The sequence below is a fragment of the Vigna radiata genome, chromosome 8 (assembly GCF_000741045.1).
Source record: "Vigna radiata var. radiata cultivar VC1973A chromosome 8, Vradiata_ver6, whole genome shotgun sequence".
NCBI classification, from domain to species: domain Eukaryota; kingdom Viridiplantae; phylum Streptophyta; class Magnoliopsida; order Fabales; family Fabaceae; genus Vigna; species Vigna radiata.
The window spans coordinates 45367099-45380460 of NC_028358.1; the positions used below are offsets into that span (position 1 = coordinate 45367099).

Sequence of the window (13362 nt, forward strand, 5' to 3'; positions counted from 1 at the left end):
AATTAATAATTAATTGATTAATAATAACAATTATCTGTATTTATTTGGTAACAAGTGATGGAGTGGGAGGGATTGAAAGAATATACCATATGCTACACCAAGTAACCATTGAATGACCTCTTCATTTCTTTTTCTACAGTTTATTCAGGTAAGCCCAATTAATACACATACAATTGGAATCTCAAGTGCTTGGCCTACTAGGCTTAATAAACTATCCTTCAAGAATTTAATGATGATTATTTTTTTTATTCTATGTTTTGACTGACCACTATTATTAATATGTAAACATTTTACAAGCAATAAATATACCTACTTGTTGGGTATTGTTTATTTTTTATTTATTTATTAGGTTAAACAAAAGAAGGAGAATACTTTTTTTTTTCTTTTGCTTTGTTTATTTTTATTTTATTTTATGATATATCATAAAAATCATTTGTAATTTATAAATGAGATTTGATTTTACTCTATATAAGTTTCAACGAAATATATTATTTTTTCAACATTTTATTTTAGCTTTTGATTATAATATTTAGATATTAAACTTTTGACTTTCTTCTTTATAACATTTATATATCTTTATTTTATTTTATATGATATTATGTCACGTTGGCAAAACATGAATTAATTTGATATTAATGACAGAGAATAACCTTTGACATTTGAATCATATGGGTCCATCTTGACCTGCAGTAACAATATTTTATTGCCATTGCTTATTTTTTAGGCATTTGTTTCAATTATAGCAAAAACCACTGAATCGTGTAGAATTAGGTTGCAAAGATACCAAACAAACACATTCATCAATTATTTTCAAATCATATCAAATGCTGCTAAATTTTGTATGTACATGTTTTTTGTTTTCAAATTTAAAAATACAAACAAATTTTTATTTTTTAAAAAACAGTGCAAAGAGCACGAAGATACAGAATAACAAATCTTATCAAATAGCTTATTTTGTATTGGATAATGATATTTAGACAACATTTTTTTGACAACATATAAACATTGATTACGTGTCAATCTGTGATTGGTCGTAAATTACTTCCTAATTAATAATAATAATCATAAACACTATTATGGAGTAATTTACGATGAATCACATATTGACACGTAATCAATATTCAAATGTTGTCAAAAAAATGTTGTCTAAATATCATTATCCTTTTGTATTTTTTAAGACAATTTTAAATAGTTGAGAGAATATTTGAATAAGCACTCGGAATCTTTGTTGAGCATTGTAAATTATTATTAAAATATAAGTCACAAAATTATTAAAACATATACTTAAGCAAATAAACATTATAACATCCCATTTTAACACTATAAAACTATTAAAATAAAACATTACATATATAATAAAATAATAAATAAATAAAATAAATATACAATTTTAACCCAATATTTATTTATATATATATATATATATATATATATATATATATATATATATATATATATATATATATATATATATATATATATATATATATTGTAGAATAGTCTAACAACGCTTTTATTTTACCTCATCTATAATATCATTAATGTAATGTTCCACTTTAATAGTATAAAACTGTTAAAATAAAATATTACATTATACATATATGATAAAATAACAACTAGATGAAATAAATTTATCACTTTAACATGAGATTTACATATTGTAAAACCATCTAACAACCCTTCTACTTCACCATCACTTCTCACTAGAAAAAAAAAATTGAAAACATGTCTCTCTAAACTCACACTATTTAAGTGATCATTGCAAAAGAAAAAAACATACACACAAAGACACAACACAAAGCAAAACAAATGTAAACTAGTGATAAAAGAGTTCATCACAATACAATAAAATTAAATGATGGTACAAAATAATGTTCTTCTTTGGCGTTGGGAAGTATTGACATGGAATGAAAAAATGATTTTGTAAATATCTTGGAGCAACACCTTAGACAACCTTTAATTACGGGTTTTGATAAATTAGGAATTTCAAATTAGGGATTTAAAGAAATCTCAAATTTTTTAATTTAAAAATTACAAAATTCATGTCACTCATATTCTTAATGTATCACATATTTTAGATTTACAAAATGAACATGCTACTAACTACAATCTTAACAGAGTTTACTCAAATAGACGACAATTGTGTAATTAAATCAATTTTATGTTAACATAAACTCAATTCAAATAATGAATAATATAAAAATCTATTTGAAATGTTTATGCATGAACAAGAACCTAAAAATAATTAAACTTAAAATAAAACACTATCTATTTTATATATATTCAAATTTCTAGATTCTTAAAAAAAAAAATTAATAATAGTGAAACAATGTACACTGTTTTAAACATGGTTAGTTTAATAATTTTTAGATGATATATAATATGAACAAGAAAAAGGTTGTGGTGAGGAATTCCTTTTTATTGAACATCGCCTTTTGTCCCTAACGTTTTAATATCAAAGACAACTCTAAAAGCTAAAAAAGATTCAAACAAAAAGACTAAAGTCAAATCCCAAAAGACAAAAACATTTATAAAGATAAAAATATTTAACATTATTCTAACTATGTTCAACTCAAAAACAAGAAAGGAAAGAAAAAAAAAATCAAATATTAATAAAAAAATAAAATTATTTGAAATGAGAAATCCCATGAGGGTGATAAAGTTGATAATAAAAAAGTATCACAGTTATAAAAAAATTCCATAATTAAAGAATTGATTGTGTATTATATAAGTCCGAAATACATTTACATTTATTTGATTAATTTAGTAAAAGAACATGTTTGTTATAATAACCATAACTACTATGGTTAACATAATTATGTGTTTTAATTGCTTAGGAAAGCAAAAGGTTCAGTAAAATTTCAAAAGAAAAGAATAAACACAGTATTAATTATGACATCTGTGTATATGTTATAATTTTATTTTATAATAATATACAATCTATAATGGATAATGTGATTTCTTACAAGAGAATAAGACAAATGTTTTTATTTTTTATTTTTTAAATTTTGTTGTATTTGTGGACAAAATCTCACCAATAACCTAACTGTACTAAAGTTCTCTAGCTGAAATAAGAATTTAAAAAGTAAATCTGCGAACAGATAAACTTATAAATATTATTTTCCACAATTTAACTGAAATCATTAATTTTTAAAAGGAATAAAATTATGGTGGGGTTTTCCAAAGAGAATATAACAAAATATAGTATATTAATTCACTGATATTTTCTTAAAACAGAATTAATGTTTTTTTTTAGTTTAATAACCGTGTTTACCAGACTGTAATAAAGCTCCATGATCCCTGACGTGATGGTAAATAGTAATTGTGTGGTTTAAGAAGGAAAAAAAGAAAGTATGGGCATATAGAAGAATATTGTGGTAGGTTTTTGTGCATCAGCGAAATAGTTTTCATAAGTGAATTATTATTATTTTATATATATAAGAGGAAAGCTTATTGTGTAAATTTTGGTGGAGGAAGTGAGAGAGCAGAATCCTGAAAGTTCAAGCGAAAGAAACGTGTAACCTGATTGAATAGTTTGGTTTTTGTTGGTATGTAAGTTAAATAATAATAATAATAATAATAATAATAATAAATAATAATAATAATAATAATAATATAATAATAATAATATAATAGAAATGGAGAAGGGGTAATTCCACCCAACCAAACGAACCGAACCGAACCGATGGAGCGACACTGACACACCAAACTACAAATCCTCCTTTGACTCCACTTTGTTTCCTCACACATACTCATTGGCCCCTACTTTGAAACGCGTCGTTTGCAACTTTACACCCAAAATCATTTTTTTTTTTAATTTATTTCTTGTTGTGTGAGTTCAAAGCAAACAAATTAAACCATAAAACCCTCTCTCTTTTATTCCAAATAGCAAATCGCGAAAACAAAAACAAAAACAGAAAGCAGTCCTCTCTCTCTCTCTCTCTCTTTCTTTCTTTCTAAATCTCTCCCTCTCTCTCTTTGCAAATTTAAAATCCAATTTCCATTTCCATTCACAGAAAGAAGGAAAGAAGGAAGGAAACACAGTGAAATCGGAATCGTTTTCTGTCTGAAATTCGCAGGCGCGCTCGTTTCTCTCTCGACCAGCTTCGAATCTCTTGCCGGCAGCTGCAGATCAAATCGAGTTTCACCTGAATGCTCCTTCTGGACTCGATTTAGGTTTGTCTTTGCTTCTTCAAATCTGAATTCCACGCTTATCACGCATTAATATTGTGTCGGTGACGACTTAATTTCTTTGTCGTGTTTCATTCAGTGCAAGATCTCAGTTCTGTGAAATCGTATTTCGCTTGATTTCGTAGGTCTTGATTTGTTATCGAAGGGATCTCTGTTTTCTTTTTTTGCATTTAATTTCGTTTTAGTTTACGTTGTCTAAGGTTGTTTTGGAAGAGCAAGATCTGTTGTGTTGTTTGGGAGAGTGTATGGAGGAGCTTATGATGAATAGTTTTTGTTGATTCCGTTGCAGATCGAGTTCTTCATACCCTGGTAGTGTGGGAAATTTATATGAAGAACGGGATGATAGAATGCAGTGTTTGCCATTCCAAATTGGTTTCCCCTTCCGCCAAAACTATCTCAAGGGCTTATGATCGCCACAAAAATAGGATAACATCCAAGCAACGAGTACTCAATGTCTTTTTGGTTGTTGGTGATTGTGTTCTTGTAGGCTTCCAGGTGATTTGCCTTCTCTTATTTAATATTCCTCTCAAATGTTAAATTAATGAAATGGAAATATGATTGAATAGCTATGAAGCTCATACTTGTTAAGACACTAAACATGACACCGACATTATGAGTTATGACATGGCTAGTGTGAAAAATACATCACATCCCGCACATTTGTGATGTGTTAGACCCTCTTTGGAGTCGGAAACTGGTGTTTCTGGCCATGTGCTGCGAGTGAATATACTCCGCTTTTCTGTGTGGATTGGCAATATCTCTGGCATTCACATGTTTAATGATTTGGAGTACTAATTGGATTTGATATTCTAGAATTATATATCCTTTGTTTGCTTTGGATGGGAAAAACAAATTCTCTTGCATTCACATGTTTAATGATCTGAAAGCTAATTTGGTTGGATATTCTGGAAGTATATATTTTTTGTGCATTTGACTTGGATGATTTAACTTATTCAAAGGACTATCTTGCATGCCAATCTATATAAGTGTCATTTCTTGCGTTATGTCTAGTTGGCAAAGGAATTAAGGAATTTACGCAGCAGGATTCCAAGGCTTTAGGAGAGAGGTTGAAAGAAATTGGCTCAAGCTTTGGCGTTGTGAATAGTAACTTAGGGATGCTGTGATGGCTGTGATGAAGCATATTACAAACCCTAAAAAAATTGCTTCGTGTGCATAGTTCATTTTCACTGACTTGCAGATCTATTTTTCGACATTTGCTAATCTAATGGTCTGATGTACATTGAAGAGTTCCCTGCTGTTAATTTGATAACTTTTGCGAGTTTTATGCTTGTTGTTTTGCAACTGACAAAGGTTATTTCTTTTTAATTGGCAGCCTATCCTTGTCTATATGTCCAAGGTGGATGGGAAGTTCAATTTTAGCCCTATTAGTGTTAATTTTTTGACCGAGGTTACAAAGGTTTTCTTTGCTATTGTTATGCTTATTCTCCAGGTTAAGATCACTTTCCTTTTGTCTATACTCATATTTTCTGTCTTTTCAATTACTTTTAATTAAAGCATGTGTCAAGTGAGAAGTAAATTATGGAGGAGACCCTAACACATACATTGAGGTAAATTAGTAGTAAATTGAGGTTTCACTAAGGGTTAATGTTTTTTATGTTGTGGCAGGACATACTCTAATTTTCTTCAGTATTAGATCATAGAATATTAGAATTTATAAACTGAAAACAAGAGTGAAAATAACGACTTCTTGGTTTTCAATGATAATATTCCTAGTTACTTTGGTGTACGCACCATTCAACAACAAAAAAAATCCCTTTTAGGGCTGTAGATCCCCAAAGTGAGTTTTGCCTCTCCCAACAAAGGTTTTTCTTACATAGTTATGAATTGAACCTGGTCAACATAATCAAGCGATCTGGTTATCTGCCAATTATGTCCTACTCTGTAAAGGTATAAATGATTTTCAGGCAATGAAGTGGGGAACCAAGGTGCCAACTGGTAAATTTTGGGATCAGGATCAAGGCTTGATGATATGGCATATACTTAAACAAAATCAATTCAGTTTTTGGAAAAATATTTTCAGTGTCTTTTGTGGAAGAAAACCACTATGGGCAGGTTGATAAGTGAAAGGAAACATATTATTAGTTGTAAAAGAAAATAGGCCAGTCTTTCTGAGTGTTCTTGAAACTCATAATTGTTTTACATTCGTGTAAAGTGTAAATGGTTTGTTCATTGTGCAGGCTAGGCATCAAAAAGTTGGGGAGAAACCTCTTCTCTCAATTTCTACATTCGTGCAGGTACAATGATTTATAATTTAAATTTTGTATCAATTAACAGATATGTGAGACCCATATACTTTTTTATATAGATAATTTCTTAAGCTTTTTTGTCAATTGCTAGCTGTAGGGTTCCCTGCTTCCTGGGATTGAACTGGATTACTCAGGTCACATAGTATAAGCATATTTTGTATAAGATCAACAAATAGTCACCAACTACTTTACTAACCTTAGAGAGTGCATTTGTAGTGCTGTGTTTATTCTTGGTTCTCAATACAGTAAATATGGAATGTGTGATAGCATCTTGTTTTTAAGTTTCTTAGTAATTATTCTTTATATATCACCATATTTAAACATCTTCCAAATTCAATATGTAGTTTTTTCCAATAGATTTTGATATTTATTTTGTATCTGGTATTCTGTCACTTGTAGGCAGCTCGTAGCAATGCCCTTCTGGCAGTTCCTGCCCTTCTGTATGCTATAAACAACTATCTGAAGTTTATCATGCAGGTATGTAGAATTAGTTCATAAACTATGCATATGCAAGGATTGAAGCTAAAATGTTTGTCACTAGAGATCTTTCTTTTGCTGCCGAAATGTTTAAGTTCAAGAATCAGTAACTTCATTTCTAATTCATGGGCTTTTGCCCTAAGTGGATGGATGTTGGTAGAACATATTGTTAATTTGCTTCTCCAAATGAGAAAGACAGATAGCGGAAGTTGTTATAAAAGCAAGATGGATTGTTCATTTCTTGTTTTGATACTGGGATTATTGATTTTTCAGGAATGCTGGTTTGTTAGTTATCACTTATATGTGTTTGATATTCAATGAGATTAGAATCATATTCGTCATTTTAAAAGTAACCCATTAATTTAAACTGAATTATGTAATGAAAATTCATGACTTACCTGTTATTGTTCAGTCACATATTAAGGAATTATCCTACCTAAGGTAACTTACAAGTTGATTTCACATTTCATGCAGCTTTATTTTAACCCTGCTACTGTGAAGATGTTAAGTAATTTGAAGGTAATTTCTATTTCACTATTCTGAATGACTGAATTTCAGTATTATTTACAGCTGAGTAATAAGTTGCCTATGCATTGCATGTGGTATAGACCTTCTGATGGCTGCTTGAAACCTCTTAAGCAAATAATTACTTATACTCAGCTGTTGGAGCCTTGACTGATTTCTTTTTTCTTTGGTTATTTTTCTGACAATTATTCCTTGAAACAATTGGACATATTATTCTCTTAATACTTTGGTTAATTTGAATTAGTTTGTAAAGTAGTCTCTTGACTTTGCATGTTTCAGGTTTTAGTAATAGCACTTTTGCTAAAGGTGATTATGAAGCGCCAGTTTTCCATCATTCAGGTTAGTGTGTTAGACTCTCTTGTCATTATTTGCTCTTTACTGTTGAACCTTGGCGAGTTGTGGTCCTTATATAAGTTCCAATTTCTTATTCTTCTTACATTTTTGCTGAAAAATTGATTTATTGGTTTTACTACAGTGGGAAGCTCTTGCTCTCTTGCTCATTGGTATAAGTGTTAATCAGCTAAGATCTTTACCGGAAGGAACTACAGCTATGGGTCTTCCTGTCACAATGGGTGCATATCTCTATACATTGATTTTTGTAAGTGATTTGTTATTTATTTGTTTGATATATTATTACCGTGCTTTTGTTTATAAAAACAAAATTGGTTCTATGATATAATTCGTTGAATTTTTTAACCTGGGAATTATTTTGCAGGTCACTGTTCCATCATTGGCCTCTGTTTATAATGAGTACGCATTGAAGAGCCAATATGATACAAGCATTTATCTACAGGTGAAGCGCTAGGAATTGCATTTTTTTTCATTATTGGACTGCATCTTAATTAAGTCCTAAAAATTAGTTCAAAATCGTGCTTCTGCAAGGAATGGGGAATATGATTTCCTCCTAAAGCTGTGCTGCCTAGAGTGTCACTTAACTTTAGTTCAGCCTTTTCGTGTTTTAACCAACAATTGGTCACTGAGGCCCGAGGCTTTGCTTATAAGGTTGGGGATTGGATGGGGTTTTAAGTAGATCTCTTTGAAAATTGACAGAAAATGTTAGCGGAAATTTAAGAGAAAGAAACTAACAATGATGCTCAGTGACTAACTCCAAAAATCATTTTGACATCCTGGAGGACAATGGAATAAATGTATCGTTTCAAGAACAGCAGTTTAATGGCGCAGTTTGCTAGGATTCTCTAACTATATCCATTTATCACTTATTAATTCTCTGTTTCTTGATTTACAGAACCTATTCTTATATGGATATGGAGCTATATTCAATTTTCTTGGGATACTTGGGACTGCTATTTTCAAAGGTGATAATTAAATCTCTAGTTTCTGGGTACTCATGTGCACTTTAAATATGACACTAAGCTGTTAAGAGAAAAAGAAAGACGAGACTCAAAGTGGACCTCACGCGTTTCATTTTCTGAAATAAAGCAAAAGATCTGATTAATTTTCCCTAAAATCTGAAGTATTAATTTCAAGGTTAATCTCTCAGTTTCATTCCATGCATTAAAACCAGATGACAGTTACATTTCATTCCACAAATTAAAAAGATCCGAACAATCCAGTGAGTTAGTCTACTACTATTGTCTGCGGTGGAGAAGCTGTTGTACCCAAGTCCTTGTCTGTTAAATGTTTTTACAGTTTCACAAGTCAGCATAGAATTATTTCTGTACTACGGTACGTTACCAAGTTACAAGACAGCAACATTATGGTTACACCAAGACACCCTTTGGGGTTTCAGACTGTAACAAAGAAAATAACATCAGGAATTAGATGTTGCTAATATAATATCACCGGATTCATCTTATGATGCACTAAGCCTAGAAGTCCCAGGTTTAATTAATCTCATAATCATCTTTCAAATTCAAAACGGATCATTACAAAAGAGCATGTGAAGGGAGTTGGCAAGTGATGAGCAGTTATGTGCTTTGGGATATTTGTTTGTTTTTGTCATACGTCATTGTGTTTTAAATGGTGAATGTGGCAACAAATAGTCATTTTTATGTGCCGCATTGCGCTTCCTTGTAAGCTGATTCCATTTTCTAGTACAATCGATGATGGTTTAATTCTGTTTGTTTTACTTTTTCTGACGCTCAAACTAACCTATTTAAAAATTTCCAGGGCCTAGCAGCTTTGATATACTACAAGGTCATTCAAAAGCTACAATGCTATTGATAGCAAACAACGCTGCTCAAGGGATTTTATCCTCTTTCTTCTTCAAATATGCAGGTCAGTATTCAAATATACATTTTGGTTCTTTATGCTGCATTTCTTAGAATCTAAAAGAAAATGTTGGTATAATATAATTTATCTTAAATTATGTTTTTTGCAGACTGACATGCTATTTATCCATTCTCTCTATAACCTATTTAATGTGTTGTAGATACAATTTTGAAGAAGTACTCATCAACGGTAGCCACAATCTTTACTGGTATAGCATCTGCTGTACTATTTGGGCATACTTTAACAATGAACTTCGTTATCGGCATTTCTATTGTATTCATCTCAATGCACCAGGTATACTGAATTTGGGCGATTCGATTTTGTATCTGACAATTTAAAAAATGTTCCTTTTGTATCACACTGTTTACGCTTTCTTTTCAGTTCTTTTCACCACTTTCAAAAGCTAAAGATGAACAGAATGGTGTGCTGGAACTGCATGATGTTCATGACAGACAAAGGTACTGCTAATTTCTTCACCGATCTCAAGATTTTCCTCTTTTTAGCTTAGTCACTGATATGTTTATTTTGGATTCAGAGAATTCTACAATTCAAATGCTTTCATTTTTTTCCTGGTCATTGTGTATTTAATGGGTTGACCCAATACCTTTTGTTCATTCCAGATCAAAGGATTCCTTTATAAATATGGCAGCTGGAGCAAATGAAGAGGTGTGGATCTGTTATCTCATTGTTTTATAACTGAGTTGTTTTATGCTTTCTATTGTGATTGACCAGGGTTTTGTTGTTAATATGTATATTTATAGGCCTCTCACCGCGTGGGACATGATGAGAGACAGCCACTTCTTCCCTCCTAGATTGATCTACTGTATGTTCTCTCTCCTTTTCTAGCCCAAGCTATACCTGTGTTAGTACTAATAAATATCTTAATTTTTTCGTCAATTCAACTATCCCGTTTTCTACAGGTTTATGACCATTTCTTATGCCATGAACAATCAAATCATTTCCGGTATATATTATTGCAGGAGTTTTCATAAAAAAAAAATTGGTTATATTGCTGGTATCATTTGACCACGTCACACATTTTAAAGTCAAAATAAAGTTAAAAGAAAATTATTTCTGCCTTTCTGGGATAGCTTTCCTCTGATGGGATTCTCTCTACTTGGTTCATGAAGAAAGGCATGAAATCTTGACTTCAGGAACTGGTCAACAAGCCATGACTTTCAGCTGCTGAAGATTTTGATAGAGCATAGAGAATGGCTACGCAAGAGCTTTAGGCATATCAATGTGGATTCACGTGTACTACATTTTTTTTTTCTTGGACATTATATTTCTCTTTCTCAATTTGCTTTGATGGTATATTTACCTTATCCTGGCATAGAAGAATTATATTGTGTTATTATTTACATTTATTACATGATTTTGGCATTTCATCTTTATGAAATTACAGTTAAATAAAGTGAGTTCCTTTGTAGAAAATGGTGTTGGGGTTCATACAAAAATCAATGGGAAATATCCTGTTTACAGACGGTGTTTTGTCTCAGCTGTTCCGTATACTCTCGGTCTTGACCAAATTTTATATAATTTTCTCGTAGATAAAGAGAATTCACTTTTGCATATAATGTGATAAAACGGAATAATCCCTGCACAGATAAATTTGAAACGTCTTCTGTTTAAATATAGCGACAAAATATATTTAATGATGGTAGAAGTTCTTATATTTGTATGAAATTGTATTTTTAAAGAAAGGTGAAATTGTATTCTAAAAGACGAATAATTTGAAATCCAAATTTTGTAAAATCCTTATATTTGTCTTATTTTTTATTTGAAAAGTAATGATATCTTGAAACCCCACTAAAATTATACAAGCTCTTGAAATCCACTACTTCATCTTTGTTTTTGCTATCTCTTTTTTTCCTTTTCAATTTCAGAAGTTTAACTTTTATAATGACCCCTAGAATCAAGTTATTAAGATATTGTTTGGATGTTAAAATGTCATTACTCCTATTTTAAAAGTTTGTACTGGGTGTATTTTTTTTTTGAGAGGTGTATTATTCTTCACATATTAAATAAGAAAACATAATCAGGAAAAAGAAATTCATATTTTTTAGAAAAATAAAGGGAAGACAAATTATAATTATTTAAACCAAGGTAGAATAACATTACATTTCTATTTCCTAGCTCTCAATTTCTTATTCCCTATTCCTCTTTTCCCTACCCCTTTTTGTGTTGTGGTGAAGCGGCTGCGCAGTGGAGAGAAGAATGAATCGAATCACAGTTCCAATGGATGAGCCTAAGCCTTCTTGCAACTCCACACTTTCCACTGCTTCTCACCTTACTCGCACTGAACTTCTGAAACGCCGTTTCCAGAATCTCAAACGTCTCTCCAAGTGTTACAGGGACCTCTACTGGCAGCTCATGGAACAAGTCAAGACCCTCTACAGACACTACCTTTATCACTATGCTCTTAACCCTTTTAGGCACTTCCACTTTCCCACCTGTTCTTTCCTAGGTTGCAACCTCAAGCCCATGCCTTTCACTTCCTTTTGCCACTTTCACATTCTCTCCGATTCCAACCAGAAGCTTTATAAGCCCTGCAATTATCTTATCAAAGGGTCTCTCTCTCTATCTCCTCTTTTCACTCTTGTTATCATGCATAATTGAATAGTGTAAGCAAGCCTTGTTTCATGTTTTTCAGTTTTAGTATCTAGTCCACTTCCTTTGAAACCAAATATGAAGGAAAGGTAATTTTTTTTTTTAACAATTTGATGATATAGTATATGCTGGTGTTTGAGTTCAATAGTCAAACTAATCATGTCCATTCTTTGCATTGTATATGATGGTTATGCTTGTTCTAAAATTCATGTCTGTGATGGAAGTGTTTGAGGAGGGACATGACACAAAAGACAGTTTTTCTTTTTCTTTTTCGTTAGTTTAATCAATAATCTATTGAACAGAGTTCTATTCATAATATTTCTCTTTCTGCATAGAATCTTTAATCATACATTTAATATATGATATGTCTGTTCTGTTCCTCCATTATAACTAAATATTATATTTGCTTGCTACTGATTTCAGTGCAGAAGCTGGACCTATAACTTGTGGGAAACCCATACTGAGATCCATCATTCCAGCTCTTTGCACTGTGCACTCTCACAAGGCTCAGAAGCATCTTGCAAGGGCTTTGAAGAGGAATAGTAGGAACGTTTCCTCCACAACTAACATCGCTCCTAAATTTCATACCTTGGTGTCAGAATATGTAAAACACATTCAAGCGAGAAGAAAGGAACAACTGGAAAACAAAAGTAAAACTGTGTTCAAAGACAGAATGATGACTGCTTGAGTAGTATGAAAGTGGATGCAAACATAATTTTATTTTATTATTATTATCCTTAATTACCGAAATGCGAAGAGGAGGCAAGTCAGGCTAATCCTCCTAAATTTCTAAAGTGAAGTCGTTTTGGATTATAGAACTTCTTCATAAAATTGAAGTAGCTATTACTTTCTATTTGATTGAGCAAAAGCAAAGCTGTTTTATAGCAATTTTCAATTGACGTCTTTCATGTTAATGATTTTAGTGCATAGTTTTTCAATTAAACATGTTTAAGAATTTGTGGATTAACAATAATATTAATAATAATGTGTAAGAATTGATAAGTATAAAAATAGATATGAGAATTAGTAATTAAATAAAAAAGGTTTTCATTAAAAGCAT

At 31.2% G+C, this 13362-nt stretch overlaps 2 protein-coding genes across 8 annotated transcripts; both read left to right on the plus strand.

Moving 5' to 3' along the window:
* The first annotated feature begins 3812 nt into the window (after positions 1–3812).
* LOC106772310 (CMP-sialic acid transporter 3) lies at positions 3813–11080 on the plus strand. Of its 7 annotated transcripts, none has more exons than XR_001376571.2 (17): positions 3814–4176; positions 4481–4686; positions 5525–5641; positions 6390–6446; positions 6858–6935; positions 7410–7454; positions 7740–7799; positions 7936–8058; positions 8176–8253; positions 8707–8776; positions 9591–9698; positions 9853–9986; positions 10074–10150; positions 10313–10358; positions 10454–10515; positions 10613–10656; positions 10784–11080. XR_001376571.2 is itself a non-coding variant. In XM_014658660.2 (16 exons), exons 2-15 carry the CDS (start codon positions 4519–4521, stop codon positions 10502–10504), a joined length of 1212 nt encoding a protein of 403 aa, XP_014514146.1. In that variant the 5' UTR covers positions 3813–4176; positions 4481–4518; the 3' UTR covers positions 10505–10515; positions 10784–11080. The 7 variants fall into 7 exon arrangements, 5 of the variants coding, with proteins under 5 accessions (XP_014514146.1, XP_014514147.1, XP_014514141.1 ...); XR_002669521.1 differs by having other exon boundaries at positions 10823–11080; XM_014658660.2 differs by lacking the exon at positions 10613–10656 and having other exon boundaries at positions 3813–4176.
* A 240-nt stretch (positions 11081–11320) lies between these two features.
* LOC106771976 lies at positions 11321–13155 on the plus strand. Its single transcript, XM_014658063.2, has 2 exons — positions 11321–12262; positions 12726–13155. The coding sequence occupies exons 1-2, from the start codon at positions 11910–11912 to the stop codon at positions 12988–12990; spliced, it is 618 nt and encodes a 205-aa protein (XP_014513549.1). The 5' UTR covers positions 11321–11909; the 3' UTR covers positions 12991–13155.
* The last annotated feature ends 207 nt before the right edge of the window (positions 13156–13362 follow it).